Source organism: Dama dama, chromosome 30 (genome assembly GCF_033118175.1).
Source record: "Dama dama isolate Ldn47 chromosome 30, ASM3311817v1, whole genome shotgun sequence".
In the NCBI taxonomy this organism is placed as follows: Eukaryota; Metazoa; Chordata; class Mammalia; order Artiodactyla; family Cervidae; genus Dama; species Dama dama.
Window position 1 is genome coordinate 82,028,460 of NC_083710.1, and position 18,885 is coordinate 82,047,344.

The 18,885-nt window shown below is 41.2% G+C and overlaps 2 protein-coding genes across 2 annotated transcripts; both read right to left on the minus strand.

Moving 5' to 3' along the window:
- Nucleotides 1-3,349: 3,349 nt before the first annotated feature.
- Nucleotides 3,350-11,066, minus strand: LOC133049643 (leucine-rich repeat transmembrane protein CCDC168-like). Its single transcript, XM_061133790.1, has one exon. The coding sequence runs from the start codon at nt 10,906-10,908 to the stop codon at nt 3,427-3,429; it is 7,482 nt and encodes a 2,493-aa protein (XP_060989773.1). The 5' UTR covers nt 10,909-11,066; the 3' UTR covers nt 3,350-3,426.
- Nucleotides 11,067-11,461: 395 nt separating this feature from the next.
- LOC133049373 (leucine-rich repeat transmembrane protein CCDC168-like) lies at nt 11,462-18,885 on the minus strand. Its single transcript, XM_061133345.1, has 2 exons — nt 12,933-18,885; nt 11,462-11,469 (listed from the first exon to the last, which is right to left on the minus strand). Exons 1-2 carry the CDS (start codon nt 18,883-18,885, stop codon nt 11,462-11,464), a joined length of 5,961 nt encoding a protein of 1,986 aa, XP_060989328.1.

Consider the following 18,885-nt stretch of genomic DNA (forward strand, 5'->3'; position numbering starts at 1 on the left):
TAAGCTGCTAAGATATAAATCATAATTAAGTCGTTTGAACATATGCTACTTAACACATTATTGATCGGGAGATTTTTGCAGAAACTAATGCCTGTGGCCAGCAATTTTGTTATGTAAATGAATACTGAAACACTCCAGTCAGTAATGTTCGGGTAACAGACATATTAATACATCTCTGGTCAATAAGTTGTTATAATGTGCAGAATTGTTGGCTTATTTATTTTGCCTGAGGGGTGCAGTGAAAAAACTCAGAAGCACTGAAGGTATTCAGAGAGTTTGGGAACCTCTGACCTAAGGATGAATTCCTCCTGCTTTCTCTGTTTCTTCCAGGTCATGAATCACGCCCTGCATGGGGTGTAGTTGTGTGCACAGAACAAGGAAATCCTCAGACCCAAGTCTTCATCTTGCTTATGACAAACACCATCTCTGCCTTGTCCTCCCCCAAGTCCCCTCATTGCCTTAAAACTCAAACCTAAGTCTCTCTGTCTCCAGTTTTCACGGCACATGGGCTACACCAGGTCTTTAAAGCCAAGAGGAAACACATGCCTCAGTTTCCCCAGACATTTGTTTCTAAGAGAAGGCAGGCCGTTCGGGTCACCAGAAGACTTGGCTTGGGTGTTCATCGTTTTGCCAGTACCTCCTCCGCATGGGTAATTCTTGACCGATGTTGTTCAGTCGCTCAGTCGTGTCCAACTCTTTGCGGCCCCATGCACTGCAGCACACCAGGCTTCCTTGTCCATCACCATCTCCTGGAGCTTGCTCAGACTTGTGTCCATTGAGTCGGTGATGTCATCCAACCATCTTGTCCTCTGTTGTCCCCTTCTCCTCCCACCTTCAATCTTTCTCAGCATCAGGGTCTTTTCAAACGAGCCGGCTCTTCACCCCAAGTGGCCCAAGTATTGGAATTTCAGCTTCAGCACCAGTCATTCCAATGAATATTCAGGGTTGATTTCCTTTAGGATTGACTGATCTCCTTGCAGTTCAAGGGACTCTCAAGAGTCTTCTCCAACACACAGTTCAAAAGCATCAATTTCTTCAGTGCTCAGCCTTCTCTATGGTCCAACTCTCACATCCATAAATGACTACTGGAAAAACCACAGCTTTGACTATATGGACCTTTGTTGGCAAAGTAATCTTGCTGCTTTTTAATATGCTGTCTAGGTTTGTTGTAGCTTTTCTTCCAAGGAGCAAGTGTCTTTTAATTTCATGGCTGCAGCCACCATCTGCAGGCTGGTAGACTATAGTCTATAGGGTTGCAAAAAATAGGACATGACTGGAGCAACTTAGCATGCACCCAACATGTAACTGTGTAACAGCCCTGTGTGTGTGTGTGTGTGTAAAGTCGCTTCAGTCGTGTCTGACTCTTTGCGACCCTGTGGACTGTAGCCTGCCAGGCTCCCCTGTCCATGCAATTCTTCAGGCAAGAATAGTGGAGGGGGTTGCCATGCCCTCCTCCAGGGGGTCTTCCTGACCCAGGGATCGAACCCACATCTCTTATGTCTCCTGCATTGGCGGGCAGGTTCTTTACCACCGGCACCATCTGGGAAGCCCCACAACAGCCCTATAGGACATGTAACTATAGAAGAGCTCTGTATAGAAGATAAATATACAGTGGGCACATAGCAGTAACAGCTTTCGTTTGGATTGCCAGCAGTCAGCCATAGGTCCATGTACGTCCCCCATCTCCTGAACGTCCCTCCCAGCTCCCACCCCCAGACAGTCTTCTGAGACACAGTTTACTCTAAATGCTGCATGCTATGTAATCTATTTAAAGGCCTTTTAAGGAACAAATAGGAACTCAAAGTTAAATAATTTCAGTCTGAAATGGGGACACTATCAGCAGAATGCAAGTTGTGGGAAACCCTACACAACAAACAACCTGGATTCTTCTATTTGAAAAAATTGTCAGGAAAACAAACAAACAAACAATGGAATGGGAACCATGAGAAAATGACATTCATGAGAGCTGGAAATCATCTGACTAAATATTTGGTACCAAGTAATTACTGTTGCTTCTTAGACAGGAGATGGTTATTTAAAATCATCTCTCTAGTAGAGATTTGTAACATGATAAAATTACGTATCTGTGACTTGCTTCAAAACACTAATGGAGAAGTGGAGGAGGCAGGTATGCCTAGAGGTTAAAATTTTAGGGCTGAGTGAGGGGCACACAGAAGTCCATTATACTGTTGTCCTTTTTGTGCATATGTTCAAAATTCTCTACAATCAAAAAGTAGGAAAATATTTGACTGTCAAACCTGACAGACTCAGAAGATGCCAAGACCAGTATACTGATGACAGAATCTTGTCTGTGGCTGTAGGTGCGTGTCTTGGGGAGTTAATGTCTTGTTATTGTTAAATATCAAGAAGTGAAATAATTTCACTGTTTTTATTACTAAAAAAGTTCTGTGTAAGCCATACAGAATTAGATACTTTCCTTGGTAAGAAAAAAAAAATTGAAATGTTTTATAATTTTGTATCAAGCATGCCCAAATATTCCACACACAGCAAATAATGTGTTTTAAAGAGATCAAGTAGCATTTATAATAGAGGGAGGAGCATTGTTATCCCTAGCATGAATATAATGGTGATAAGAGTAAAATAAAATGATCAACATTATGGAATTTTTTTTTTTTTTCATTATGGAATTTTTGAGGCAAAAAAAGATTTTTTTCCCCCAGTGAGACCAGTATTTTATTAACATACTAGAAATAAGCCAGCACAAAGTACATTCAAAAAAATTCACCTGGTGCTAAAAATCCCGCCACCACCCACCCTCTATCTCACATATCTGGGTTTTCCCAGCAGCCCCTGGGCAGACTTGGCTTTTCCGGGCCTCCTCTAAGACCCTGGGGGTGGGGTCTGAGGTCCTCAAGCCTGTTGTTGCCCCAGCTGCGGCAGGTGGTGAGCAGGTTATGGAGATGCTGCGGGTTCTGCTCACCACTGGGGATGACGACAAAGTCATCAGAGGAAACTGGGTCCTCAGAAAAGTATCTTGTGGCACGTGACATTGTTCAGCCCTCGCTGCTCCCTGAAACTGTCTCCCTTGAGTATCTACGTCCTCCTGCCTTTCAGGTTCTCACTTATGGGCTACACTTCCTCCAACTCACCCTGCAGTCATTGGGGTGGGCTGGGGTGGGGTGGGAAGGGGGCTTTGGCACCTGGGGGCTTCTCCTCTGGGGGATTATAAGGAGGCACAAACTAAAGAGAGCTCTCTTGCATGGCTGGACCAAACCCAAAGTCATTCGCTGTGCCAACACGCCCTCCCAGAACGGTAGATTTGTAGTACAATCTACTGTAGGGTGTCAGTTTAGAAAACACTTCACGAGGAAGCCATCTGACTTGATATGATTTTATTTTGCAAAGAATATCATCTTAGCAACCAGCTGTCCTCTCGAGATGAATCTGGAAATGGTAATATCATTTTTAATGAAGTAAGCTGAAGGACTCTAACAGCGATCCCAACAACTTTTTGGATGAGTTCCATATACTGTAAGAAGTTGAAATCTTGACCACCAGGGGAACTCTAAAGTTTCTCTTCCTTACAGTTTTGGGGGGAATAGTCCAGCGAATGGTTTGGGGTATAATCTCCAGCGAGTCTGCTGGTATACAGGCATAAAAAAATGGCTGGTTTTGTTTTTTTTCAGAATGGAAGCTGATATCCTCTTGATGAGGTTTTGCTGATGATTTGTATTTACTTGGGAAATAATCCAGTCTTTCTGATTCATAATCCCTCACATTCTTCCTTCCTGTGTGTTTCTGTTTATTCTTTGTGTAACTGTCATCACATTCCCAAGGCATGTTGTTCTTTCTAAAGAAGTCCAATTTGGCCTTCCTTCTTTCTCTGCTTTCTGAATGCCTGTGAGGTTTGCCTTGGCTTTTTGCAAGATGTAATTTAATATTGGATTCTGTTAAGGGAACTAAAGAATAATTTTTCCCGCTCACTGTAGTCTGTGAAAGCATCTCCCTGTTGAAGGAAATGGAAGATGATACAGATGGAAGCTCAACAGTATTTAAGGAGCTGTGACACCACCAGTCAGGAGGCTGCATTTTGGAGGACCATCCACATTTCTTGCTTCTGTGGGATTCATGAGATGATGGTGTCATTCTGGAGGACCATCCAGGTTTCCTGCTTTTGTGGGATTCATGAGATGATGGTGTCATTTTGGAGGACCATCCAGGTTTCCTGCTTCTGTGGGATTCATGAGATGATGGTGTCATTTTGGAGGACCATCCACGTTTCCTGCTTCTGTGGGATTCATAAGAAGGTGGTGTAATACTGGAGGATGACCTGTGTGTCCTGCTTTTATGGGGTTCATAAGAATGGGGTGTCACAATTGAGGAATGTTGTCGATGACCTCTAATATGATGGGAACCCACATCTTCACTGTAAAGTGGTTTCAAACCCATTTTGACTTTCTTCTTGTAGAGATTTTCTACAGGTATGCCTTTCTGTAATTCAAATAGAATACTCTCTGCTTCCTGACTTAAATAAGGGGTGGCATCTAAAAAGATACAATCTTCACTCTCATGTACATCAGGAGCTGAGCAGTCCTCAAAGTTATCTGAATTCTCGATATCTGTCTGACTGTCAGTAAAATCTTCAAAATTCTGAATTGAATGGGAACCGCCTACATCCTGAGCCTTTTTCTGAATCTTTAAATCAACAGATTCATATGTATTTGTTTCTTGAAACCATACATGACATTGTTTATCTTTTTCTGGAGTAGCATGAGGTTTTAACTTAGAAAGAGCCATGGTATCTTTCTGCACTGTGCTGTGTTGATCAGGGTCAAGGGCACACACCTGGGTAGGTGCCAAGAAATTTCTGACTAATGATGCATCTTCATGGAAACTTGGTTTTTTGAAAGGGATATGTTCTAATGGTTGTGTATCAATGGAATGACCGCCACTTTCCCCACTGTTGTCTCCTTTTTTACATATTGCAACTGTCTGTAATTTAAGACTATGTTTGGGAAATGCAGTTGGCTTAGGGAACATCCATGCAACTGGAGAACCCAGGAGAAAACGAAAGTATTTGTATTGTAAATCAAGATCTATTTGATGAAGAGAGTTCGCCTCAAAAAGTAACAAAACTCTGTTTTTTCGTTTTGGTACTTTGACCACAGAATGGACACATTTAGATAAAGGTTTCCTTGCATCCTGAGCATTGGCCATTGTGTAAGATTCCCTTACAATTCTGGGGAAGGCTTTCATTTGAATCTCCAGTGTTTTCTTAGAAAAGTGTATGAGGAGTTTGTTTTTTTCTCCTACTGAGCAGTTCTGGAGAATATGAGGCAATGTTTTCTCTCTAGCAGAAGTCAGTGAAGGCACTCCACTTTCTAGCTCTTTCATCCTCTTTAACTTTGTAGTGTTCACTGCCTCTTCACTGCCTCTTGAAACATTAACAATCAGTGACTTCATACAACTGACAGGAGGTGAGTCTTTTTCGTATTTGTGTTTTAGGTTAAATTCTATAGTATCAATCCCTTCCAGAGGCAAAAGGAACATTTGTTTATGTCTTGGATAGAGCTTCCAACTGTTATGTTTTGAGATAGCCAATTTTTGATAAAAGCTGAACCTTTGGAAGGATTGTTTTACCACCTCTGGTATCAAATTCAGTCTTATTTCAGGTGCTTTTGACTCTAAGTGATTCGTGAGCTTGATTTTTTCTTTGCAAGTAAAATTTTCTAAAATAGGTTTTGGCTGCAATTCAGGATGTATTGTCATGGATAGTGTACCTGGACCCCTTGTGAAAAGTTGTGAGTTCCAATCATCAGGTTTATTGTCTTTTACTTTTTCAAGGTTTTTAGGAAAAAACTTGTTTTGGATCATGTTTTTTATCTGGGATTCAAGAACATTTTTAATTGCTTCACAAAGAGGAATCATAATTCCTGCACTTGGACTATATCCCACTGTATTTCTTTCACTACCTTTAACTTGGGGTTGAATAGGCACAGTTCCTAGAGAAGTTTCTTGTCGCTGGACCTTTTGTATGGCTGTGTCCTGTACAGGTTCACTCTGATCCCTCTGATCGAGTGGCGAGGCACAGCCCATGGTATCAAATAGTTGAGTCTCATCTTGTGGTTCTTCTACCCTTGGAGGAGAACTGCTCATATTTAGGGTACATTTCATGTGAGTATCCACATTTTCCTTTGGATTTGTAGACATGATTAGACACCCAGTAGGTGTTTCAGTGGGTTTTGGTGCCTTTCCTTGCTCCATCATAATCAAGTCAGGTTCTTTTATGATCTTTTTCACATTTTCCTTTGGACCTTTAGACATGATTAGACACCCTGCAGGAGTTTCAGAGGGTTCTGGTGCCTTTTCCTGCTGGATCATAAGTATGTCAGGTTCTTTTGCAATCTTTTCCACATTTTCCTTTGGATCTTCAGACATGATTACACACTCTGTGGGTGTTTTAATGAGTTTTGGTGACTTTTCTTGTCCAACCTTAAGGAAGTCAGGTTCTTTTACAACCCTTTCCACATTTTCCTTGGGATCTTCAGACATGATTAGACACCCTGTAGATGTCTCAGTGGGTTTTGGTGTCTTTTCTTGCTGGATCATAAGCATGTCAGGTTCTTTAACAATCTTTCCCACATTTTCCTTTGGATCTTTAGACATGATTAGACACTCTGTAGGTGTTTCAGTGGTTTTTGGTGCCTTTTCTTGTTCAATCATAAGCAACTCAGGTTCTTTTACGATCCATTCCACATTTTCCTCTGTATCTTGAGACATGACTAGAAACTCTGTAGGTTTTTTAATGGGTTTTGGTGCTTTTTCTTCTCCAACCTTAAGGAAGTCAGGTTCTTTTACAATCCACTCCACATTTTCCTCTGTATCTTGAGACATGACTAGACACTCTGTAGGTTTTTTAATGGGTTTTGGTGCCTTTTCTTGCTGAATCAAAAGCATGTCAGGTTCTTTTACAATCTTTTCCACATTTTCCTTTGGATCCTCAGACATGATTAAACACCCTGTACCCATTTCAGTGGGTTTTGGTGCCTTTTCTTGTTCAACCATAAGCAAGTCAGGTTCTTTTACGATCGATTCAACATTTTCCTTTGAATCTTCAGACATGACTAGACACTCTGTAGGTATTTTAATGGATTTTGGTGCCTTTTCTTGTTCAACCGTAAGCATGTCAGGTTCTTTTATGATCCTTTCCACATTTTCCTTTGGTTCCTTAGACATGATTAGAGACCCTGTAGGTGTTTCAGTGGGTTCTGGCGCCTTTTCTTGCTGGATCATAAGCATGTCAGGTTCTTTTACAATCTTCTCCACATTTTCCTTTGGATCTTCAGACATGACTAGACACTCTGTGGGTGTTTCAATGGGTTTTGGTGCCTTTTCTTGTTCAACTGTAAGCAAGTCAGGTTCTTTTACGATCCTTTCCACATTTTCTTTTGGATCTTCAGACATGACTAGACACTCTGTAGGAGTTTCAGTGAGCTTTGGTGCCTTTTCTTGCTCTATCATGAGCATGTTAAGTTCTTTCACAATCTTTTCCACATTTTCCTTTGGATCTTCAGACATGAGTAGACACTCTGTAGGTGTTTTAATGGGTTTTGGTGCCTTTTCTTCTCCAACCTTGAGCAAGTCAGGTTCATTTACAATCCTTTCCACATTTTCCTTTGGCTCCTTAGACATGATTAGAGACCCTGTACCAGTTTCAGTGAGTTTTGGTGCCTTTTCTTGTTCAACCGTAAGCATGTCAGGTTCTTTTACGATCCTTTCCACATCCTTTGGATCTTCAGACATGAGTAGACACCCTGTACCAGTTTCAGTGAGTTTTGGTGCCTTTTCTTGTTCAACCGTAAGCATGTTAGGTTCTTTTACGATCCTTTCCACATTTTCCTTTGGATTTTCAGACATGAGTAGACACTCTGTAGGTGTTTTAATGGGTTTTGGTGCCTTTTCTTGTTTGGTCATAAGCACGTCAGCTTCTTTTATGATCCTTGAGTTATCTTGGTCTGGAACAACCCTTTCATTCGTTTGTGGAGCTAAATTTTTATTTATTTCACTGCTGAGGTTTGCTTCTGATTTGATGTTAGGAAGTTTGTGCATTTGTTGTTTGTCCCCCATGAAGGGCTGGGAATCCTGTGGAATTGTGTTTGTAAAATTCTGGTTCCCTTCTTTTACAATGCTTGAACTGTCTCCCATCATAGTTTCACTAGTATTTGGTGATTTCTTCTGGAATTCTGAAATACGGGTTCTCTTTGCACTTTCTAGGTTTGTCTGAGATTTTACTGGTTCTTTAGGCTGAGATGGACTCACTGTGGAAATAGAAAGACTTCTGATAAATATTTCTGAGGCATCTCCTCTTCTCAAAGCTATTTTCTTTGATTTGTTAAAGTTATACTCTAATTTCTTTCGATCGCTTGGAGTACCTCGTCCCATGTTGCCTAGAATCTGTAGAATTGGATGCTTTTGGATTTTCATATTTAAATATTTGGGGCTCAATTCTCTTTTCAAGTCTGCTATTGTTAATCTGCCTTTCTGGCCTCCTAATTTGGGAGAAAGAGGAATATGAGCATAAAATGAATCCAGAGCACGCTTTTGAGGCATTTTTTGTAGTTGAATGTTATGTTTTGCACTGGACACTGCTCGTTCCTTTTTATGTTTTTGCTCAATTGGGCATCTGTTTGCCATAGGAGTGATTACCTGAGTCTCAATTTGAGGTTCCTCTGCCCTTAGAGATGCAGTGTTCAGGTTTACTGTATTGCTTGTGTCCATTTTTATGGTCTCCTCCTTCAGATTAACAATGGTTTGTTTGTACATTTCTATTTTGTCCTCTTCTAGATGGACAGCTATGTTTGTATCTATTTTTAATATCCCTTCTTTCATTTCTAACTTTTTTTGCTTCAGATTTCCAGTAGAGCCAGTGTCAGTTTCATTTTTTCTCCCCACATCTCCAGATTGAAGTGGAAAAGTCCAGGAGGAAACAGACTTCTGAAGCGATTCTAGATTGTGTGCCTCTTTATCGGGAACAAGCAATGTCTGCTCCTTTTTCCCTCTTTGGGCATCAAACTCTGTCATACCCATTTGTATTCCTGGTAGCATTTGTATTCCAGGGCACACTGTAGTTTGCTTGCGCACATCTATTTCCAATGATGTCCTTTGCTTTACATGTTGAAGTGGAATTTTCAGAGAAAGACTAGAATCCACTCTGGTCTTTTGTCCACTCCCAGACTGCAGCACCACTTGCTTTTTCATGACGATTTCTTGATCTGCATTTTGGAGTGCATCTGACTCTGTGATATTCATTTCCTCAAGGGACTCCTTTATCTGTGGTGCTAACACTTTGGGAGGGGACATTTCACTTGTTTTTCCATTGTTTTGTCTATCTTCTTCTGGCTTATCACATTTACATAGATCTGTAGATGCTGGAGATGCTTGTGATAAAGCTCCTTCTTTGTGGTGGACACCTTGCTTTGAAGCAGAAAATCCTTCTGAACTGACAGGGGAGCCAAGTGTGGCATAAATCTCCTTGGATAGTTTCCTTGGCAGTGAAACTAGAACGTGAGGACTTATTTTATGGTTTAAGTTATTCATTATTTCTGTTTCTTTCTTCAGACTTTCAATTTTAGTGAGATCCATCATGGGGAAGGAAAGAATTGTAGCCAAAGTTTCTGGTTTGTATTTTTCTTGCTGAGCCTCTGACCCTGCAAAGAAACCTTCTAGCCTTTTCCCACCTTTTATAGTACCATACCCTGTGACATAAAAGTCCTCTTGCTGCGAATCTGAAAGTAACTGACTCACATCTCCTTCAGATTTGACTTGTGGAGGTTCCCTCCTTTGCTGTACACTGATCACAAAGTTTGACGTCCACTGTTGCATGGCCTCTTCTGGCACCGAGTGTTCTGCATTTTTAACAATTTCCCTCTCACCAGCAGCTGATTCTGTAATTGCTGTTTTCTGGGTATCTGATGTTTCCTGGAGATTTTGCTCTGGATGAGAGGATCCTGTGATTCCTGGTGTGTCTTTGTCTGTTTTGCTCCCTAAATCTAAATAAACAGGTGCAGAAGGGATAGAAAGAAAAGTCCTTGTCAGGACCATACTTGGTTCATCTTTATCTTTGTGTACTTTTCCCCCTGGCTCTTTAATAACATTCAACACAAATTTCTTTGTACTAAGGACATCCGGAATTGGTGAAATCGCTGATTTTTTGTGATGGGTCCGTAGCCTCATGTCTACGTTTTTCACATCAAGCTTTTTTTCTTTCTCTGACATACATTGTTTTCTTTTTATTACATCACCACTAATTCCCTTTGTGTCTGTTCTCTTCTTTGCATCTGATAATGCTGAAATCATTCGTGGACGTAGAGAGGGTTTTTTAATTCCAAGCTTTCCTTCATCTACTTGTGTACCTTTATCCAATTTCGGCTTAGTTGGAGGTGTGGCAAGATAAACATTTCTTACCACCTTACCAGGTGGTTTACCTTGAGTTTCCTGTTTCTTTTGCTCTGTCCCTCCGAGGTTCAGATACAGTTCTGATCTGTGGAGCGTATATGAAGAAGGTGACTTCTTGGACTTCAAAATTATATATTTGGTGTGTGTCACACCTCTCCTATCGACTGATTTTTCTCTGTCCCTCTCTTCTTTCTCAGGAATAGGTTGTTCCTCATTTTGAACACCTTTCCTGGAATCATCACTAATTGAATGTGTATGTATCATTTGCTCTGCCTTTGATATTCTCCCCAAAACAGACCTTCTATGTGCTAGCATTTCATCATCAACTTGTACTTCTTTATCCAACTTGAGGGCAGGGATAGATGGTGATGAAATAGAAAATTTGGTTAGGTATTGACCATCTTTTGTGATATCATCACTAATTGAATATGCATGTGCTGTTTCCTCTGCATATGCTCTTCTCCCCAAAACAGGCCGTCTAAGTGTGAGCATTTCATCATTGACTTGTACTTCTTTATCCAGCTTGAGGGCAGAGAGATACAGTGATGAAGCAGAAAATCTGGTCAGGTGTTGACCATCTTTTGTGGTATCACCATGAATTGAACCCCTATGTACTGCTTCCCCTGCATATGAAATTCTCCCCAAGGCAGACCTTCTGCATGCTAGCATTTCATTGTCAACTTGTACTTCTTTATCCAATTTGAGGGCAGGAAGAGATGGGGATGAAGTACAAAATTTGGCCAGGTTTTGAACATCTTTCATGGTATTACCACTCATTGTCTCTGTATGTGCTATTTCTCCTACATATGGCATTCTTCCCAAAACAGACCTTCTATGTGCTAGCATTTCATCATTGACTTGAACTTCTTTATCCAATTTGAAGGCAGAAAGAGATGGTGATGAAGCAGAAAATTTGGTCAGGTTTTGACCATCTTTTGTGATATCATCACTAATTGAATCTGTATGTGCTATTTCCCCTGCATATGATAGTCTTCCCAAGACAGACCTCCTACGTGCTAGCATTTCATCATTGGCTTGAACTTCTTTATCCAACTTGTGGGCAGAAAAAGACGGTGACAAAGCAGAAAATTTGGTCAAGTTTTGATCATTTTTTGTGATATCACCACTAATTGAATCTGTATGTGCTATTTCCCCTGCATATGGTAGTCTTCCCAAGACAGACCTTCTACATGCTAGCATTTTGTCATCAACTTGAACTTCTTTATCCAATTTGTGGGCGGGAAGAGACGGTGATGAAGCAGAAAATTTGGTCAAGTTTTGATCATTTTTTGTGGTATCACCACTAATTGAATCTGTGCGTCCTGATTCCCCTGCATATGATAGTCTTCCCAAGACAGACCTTCTCTGTGCTAGCATTTCATCATCAACTTGTACTTCTTTATCCAATTTGAGGGTGGGGAGAAATGGTGATGAAGTCGAAATTTTTGTCAGGTTTTGACCATCCTTCATGGTATCACCACTAATTGAATCTCTGTGTACTGTTTCCCCTGCATATGTCATTCTCCCCAAAACAGACCTTCTAAGTGCTAGCATTTCATCATTGACTTGAACTTCTTTATCCAATTTGGGGGCAGAGCGATATGGTGATGAAGCAGAAAATTTGGTGACGTTTTGACCGTCTTTTGTGATGTCACTACTAATTGAATCTCTTTGTACTATTTCCCTTGCATATGAAATTCTCCTCAAGACAGACCTTGTATGTGCTAGCATTTCATCATCAACTTGTACTTCTTTATCCAATTTGAGGGTGGGGAGAGGTGGTGATGAGGTAGAAGTTTTGGTCAGGTTTTGAACATCTTTCATGGTATTACCACTAATTGTCTCTGTATGTACTATTTTCCCTGCATTTGAAATTCTCCCCAAGACAGACCTTCTATGTGCTAGCATTTCATCATTAACTTGTACTTCTTTATCCAGTTTGAGGGCAGGAAGAGATGGGGATAAAGTAGAAGATTTGGTCAGGTTTTGAATATCTTCTGTGGTATTACCACTAATTGCCTTTGTATGTACTACTACTCCTGCGTACGACATTTTCCCCAGAGCAGATCTTCTGCATGCTAGCATTTTATCATTGACTTGTACTTCTTTATCCAACTTGAGGGCAGGAAGAAGTGGTGATGAAGTAGAAGATTTGGTTAGGTTTTGAGCATCTTCCGTGGTATCACCACTAGTTGTGTCTGTATATAATTCCCCCCCATATGCTATTCTCCACAAGATAGACCTTGTATGTGCTAGCGTTTCATCATCAACTTGTACTTCTTTATCCAACTTGAGGGCAGGAAGAAGTGGTAATGAAGTAGAAGATTTGGTCAGGTTTTGAGCATCTTCCGTGGTATCACCACTAGTTGTGTCTGTACATAATTCCCCCCCATATGCTATTCTCCACAACGTAGACCTTGTACGTGCTAGCGTTTCATCATCAACTTGTACTTCTTTATCCAGTTTGAGGGCAGAGAGAGATGGGGATGAAGTGGAAGATTTGGTCAGAACCATACCTGGTTCATCTTTACTTTCCTGCATCTCCTTTCCTTGATGTTTGGGAGATACAAAGTTTCTTCTTTCTACTCCGTCCTCTTTCTTGTTCTGGGGCAAATATTTTTCTCTGGAGGGACTGATGACAGTATCTCTCGCCATTGACTCTACATGTACCACTTCCTCAGAACTTGATGATTTCTGGAAGTTTACTGGGGGAAAAGAGGATCTTGGTAGCACTGACATGCCCTCTTCTCTTATAGATTGGTCAGTTAGATTGTGTGTAAGTACAAAAGGTGATTCCTTTGCTTTCAAATCCATGTTATGGGGGTCCACTCTACTATTCATATCCACATTTTCCTTTCTCTCCCTCTCTTCTTTCTGCAGCATGTGTTCTTTTAATATTTTTACATCTTTTGAAAGTTCCCCCTCATTGGTGTCAGCATATTGTGACGATTCCTTGGACTCTGCTTGTGGGGGAGGCAATTTTGTGATTCTTATCATGTACCTCTCTCCTTCTGGTTTATCAGATTTAAGATATGGTAGAGTCAGTAAAGAAGTACAGATGTTTCTCAATCTTGTAACTAGTTCACTGTCCTCTCTCTGTACCATTTTCTTTTGCTTTTTAATTTTGCACTGTGATTCTTTGACATCACATCTATGTGAAAGTGGTAATTCCTTTGCCTTCTGATGCACAGATATTGGAAGCACTCTGTCTTCATTATCTGTTTTGAGTCTAGCTTTGTTTTTTAACAAATGACCATCAAATGACTTAGCATCTGCTTTTGAGTTTAGATTGAGTGGATCATAAATCTTCAGCGGTGGAAAACAGGATTGCGTTATTCTTTCTGTATCTTTCTTTTCATTCCTGCTAGCATCCTGTCTTAGGTAAGATGGAGAAGGTAAGGAGGCACGAGTTTCCCTCAGAACCATTCCACTGCCGTCCTGCACTTCCTTCCCTTGCTCTTCGACATTCAAAGGCAGTCTGTTTCTACTGAGTAAATGTGTAAGTGGGGATGTGTGGGCTTCCACAGCTGTGATTTTGGGATGTGTTCTATCTTTCTCGTCTTTTCTTTTTACTCTGATCTCTGTCTCTTTATATGACACACGTCCGTTAGTTCTTACTGTTATATTACACGAGCTAATACCTTGACTGAAATCTGCATATCTGATTTTCCCTGCACCTGATGACTCAAGGAGCTGAAATGGTGGAGAGAATCCCGTGACTGCAGGCAGGTGTTTGTCTTCTTTGATCCCTGCATCCAGTCTGTGGTCTGATGGAGAAGGCAAGGCAGGGGGGGTTTTTGTTGGAGTCACACCAGGGTCTCCAGTTCCCCCCTGCCCCTGTTCTGCGCTCCCCTCCGCGCTTGGCTGCGCTTCCTTTCTCCTGCTCAGAGCAGCGTGCTCAGCAATACCAAACACACGAGGCGGGCGTGATGTCTTTGCCTTGAAATCTGAGCCACTGGCATGCACGGAGCCTCTCACAACTGTTGTGTGTGCTCTGTCCCTTTCTTTTGGTGGCGGATATTGTTTTTCTTTCTTTCTATCAGTTGACTTTGGAGGCGCTCTCTGTACTGAAGGCCATGAGGCTTGGATCTTGAGATGTGGCACAGAATGCCTTAGGACTCCCGGACCACCTCTGTCTTCTTTTATTGTGTCAGATTTAAGATGCGTTGAAGAAGTGACAAAAGGGCAGATTTTGCTCAGAATCACAACTGTGTCCCTTCTCCCTTTCTGCTCCCTTTTCACTTGCTCCTTAATGTTCACCTGCAGTTTCTTTGCCTCGAGCATATGGAAAAGCGGGGATTTCCTTACCTTCAAAGCTAAGGACTTGGGATGCACTGGGTCTCTCACAAAAATATTTGCTATATCCTTTTCTTCCTGCGTCACGTATTTTGTTCTTTTTGAATCGCCTGAGATCTCGCTCAGAGGTGACACTGTATTTTTTAACTCCTGTGCATCTGATGACTTCCTGCGCCACAATGGTGGAAGACAGGATGTGAGAGCTCCTTGCTTCTCTTCCTCGCCTTTGTTTAATGTAAACGGAGGCAGACAAAGTCCTGTCAGAACTTCATCTAGTTCACACTTTCTTTCCTGTGCATGTCCCAGGTTTTCCCTTCTGTTTGCTGGTTCATCTCTAGTCTGGGGGCTGTGGCTCCCAGGGTTACTGGGGACGTGTGGAAGTGGGAACTCCTTTGCTTTGGAACTTGTCTCTTTGGAGTACTTCATACAATTCATATTGGCTGTTTCTCCTTGATCCTCTCCTTTCTGGGGCATAAATTCATTTGCTGCTTGTACATCGCTTATGATACCTCTTTCAGTTGACTCTTGATTTGCTTTTTTCACTACATCTGATGATATCTGGTGGTGTAGTCCTGAACAAGAGTATCTTGTTACTTTAGCTCTGTCATTTGCTTCTATCATTCTTGTATTCGAGTCAAAAGAAGTGGCAGGTCTGGAAGTACAGATCAAAATCACACTTGGTTCACCTTGAATTCTTTGTATCTTTTTCTTTTGCTCTTCCACCTCCAACTGGACTTCCTGTGAAAGTGGTGAATTCTTTTTCGTCAAAAGGAGGACTTTTTCCATGTTAACTCCTTCCTCTTCTTCCTGTATTGCATGTTCTTCAGCTTTTTTTACACTGTTTGAGATATCATCAGAAACAGACTTTTCATATGCTATGTTTCCCATATCTGATGACTCCTGGAGTTTGGGTTGTAGAAAACAGGATTTTGTTTTTCTTAGCATGACTGCTTTTCCTTCCCTTCTCGTGTCCACTTCAGAGTAAGGTGGAGAAGAGATGGAAACACAAGACTGTCTCTGAATCCCAACCTGTTTACCTTTATCTTGCTTTATCTTTTCCTCTTTTTCTTTGATGTTCAACTGCAATTCCTGGGCAACTGGAGACTGGTTCACCTCCAGAGGCATTCTTTGGGGATGCCTTATCTCTTTCAAAGCCAGGTCCACTTTGTTTTTGTTTTTCTGTGACATATATTTTGATCTTGCTATATTGCTTAAATTATCATCAGCTGGCTCCTTATATGTTATCACTGCATCTGACAGTTCCTGGAGGGTCAGTGATGGAGGGCAGAACCATGATATTGTTTGTGATGCCGCTTCTTTTACTCTAGGACCCTGCTCCAGGTGAGAAGAAGATGGAATGGAGGCATGGGGCTTATTCAGAACTACATTTCCATCACTTTCATCTTCCTGCATCATTTTCTCTTGCTCTTTATTGTTCCACTGCAGTTCATTTCCATGCAGTGTGTGTTTAAAAAGTTTTTTCTTTCTTTTAAAAGTGGCCCTTTTGCAGCCCCTTTTATCTTTCACATACACTGTATCGTCTTCATCTTCCCTCTTTTTCTGTGGGAAATGTTTTGATCCTATTATGTTGCTTAAACTCTCTCTACTAATTGACTCTGCAAATGACGCTTTCCTGATATTTGATGTTGCCTGGAGCTTTAGTGGTGGAAGGCAGTTCTGTGGTATTCTTGACATATCTCCTCCTCCTTTTGTTCTTGAAATCAAATCAAGAGTTGACAGAGATGGTACAGAAGCAAACAGGTTTGTCAGTTTCACACCTAATGTACCTTTGCCTGTCTGCCCCTCACTCTCTTCTTTTATAATGTTCAACTGCCCTGACAATTCCTTTTCACTGAGCATGTGTGATCGTGATGGTTTCTTTGCCTTCAAGGTAATGTTGGGATCCATTGTTCCTTTCACATTGACTCCTTTTATTCTAATCTTCTCCTTTCTCTGCGATATAAGTGGTTTAATTCGTTTTACGTTATTTGAGATAATCTCATCAGATGTCTTTATATTTAGTTTGAGAGAAGGGATGGACTCATATACATCTGTCACAACCAAATCAGGTTTAACCTTTGTATGTTTCCAATTTACCACTTCCTCTTTTATCTTCCTCTGCAGTTCTGATCTGTTGCTTGGGCCACCATAGTCAGTGGTATTAAATATGTTTGAAAATATCAATTTCTCCAAAGTCCTTTGGGTGTGTACTATGTCTTTCTCAACTCCTTGTTTTAGGTCATTCTTCTGTCTTTTATTTTCAGGCAAAGGAGGCATATGGATAGAAAGAGAATGTGAAAAAAATCCAGGAAGACACAGCTCTTTTTGTACTTTTTTTTGACATGCTTTACATAAGTGGACCTTCTTTCTAACACTTAGCTTGGGGGATCTAACATTTGTTATTGAATCAATTACCTGCTCCCCATCCGATAATTTCTTTCCTTTCAGCAACGAGACATTCTGATATTTTGTAGTTTCACTGGATGATTCTAAAGGTGGCCTTGTATTTTGTCTTGTCATTTGCGTTGGAGGAGCTGAGGGTACAGTCCATTCCAGGCCACACTCACGTTGAGTATTTGGTTGTTCTTTAGAAATCAAGTCTAATCCTTTTGTCCTGCTCGACACATTACCTACTTTTGATAATGCTTCCTTCGTCTGAGGTGTTAAATGTGGCAGGAGCCAGGGACTGTTTTGAGGGTAAGATGTAAGCTCAGAGGGAATTCTCAGGGAGGGAAAATTCTCAGAGGGAATCAGTAGGTGCTGCTGCTTTTGTTCCACGCGGGGTAAGTTTTGTCCTTTTTCACTTTTTTGTGTATATCCAACAATAACATCCATTCCTTTTAATGCTTCCTTAGCCTGTGGAGTTGAATATTCGGAATGCATCTTACTTGTGTCATCAAACTTTACCTCTTGCACTGAGATATTAGTTTGGTGGAGACCTGTTTGGGAGTGAGATGTGGACTTTTGAAGGGTCTCAGACATCCCTTTCTCTTGCTGGTCTCCTTTTCCTGTAATATGTGAACCAAGTCCTTCTGTACTTGGAGTATACTCCACAGTGCTAACTACTTCTTCCAATGCTGTCTTTTCAGACGGCATCTTACTTTGAAATAATATATCTTTTGAAGGATCAGAAGCAAGATTTGGCCAAATACGTTGTACACATTCTGGTTGCTCTTCTGATTCTGCAACAGGCAAGCCAATTCCTTCTGTATTTGAATTGTGGTGTCTTGGACTATCTACTTCCCTTGCTGCTTTCATTACCCCTGGCAATTTAATCTGAAATATATCCATCATAGAATGAGAAAGAGATGTTGGGAGAGCCTTGCATGTACTTTCCTGTTGATGTTCTTTTCTTCCTGAGCACGGAGGTTGATCCACTGGAATATCTACTGCGTTTGATGCTTTCTGGACCACTGGACTCAAAACTGCTGAACTCATTCCTTTGGCTGAGACTTCTTTCTTTCGCCTTTCAATATGGAGTTGATGCAATATGCAAGAGGAAATGAATTCCAGAAGATTTCCCTTCCTCTGGTTAGAACTGTTTTGCTGCTCTGTCCTTCCTTTCTCGGAACAGTTTATTTTCCATTCATTTGATGTTAATAGAAGGTTCGTTAACTTTGGCATCTCGGTTTCCCATAGATTGACGTCTGAAACAACAGGGATGCTAACACTTTCTTTCCCTGTTGCATTTCCTGCCTCTCTCACATGAATAAGTTCCCCACTGGGGCAAGATGCTGAATTCAGGAGACGTTCCAGAATGGGATCTGGTTTCACGTCTCCGATCTCCACTGCAGGCGTATATTGCTGGGCTTCTGCATTCGCACAAAGAAACGTCTGTCCTTTTGAACCTTGCAAGGTATCAGTTTCTCTTAAGCCATCTCTTCCCAGTTGATTTGGAATGGTATTTTCCAAATGAGGGGTTTCCGTAATGGAGTACAAAGCAGGCTCCACCAGTGTCCTTGAATTACTTCCTTCTTTCAGCAGATCCTGTTCCTTGCAAATCTTCTCTTGAGAAGCATCTGACTCTGGAAGACACATATTCTGTCTTTTTGAACTTAAAGAAACATCTGTTTTCTCAGCTACTTCCGTCCTCTGTGGAGCTGATACTGGAGGTTGGGCCTCATCTCTGTCTCCCTCCTTTACTCCCAGGGTGATGAGGCATTGGTGTTTCAT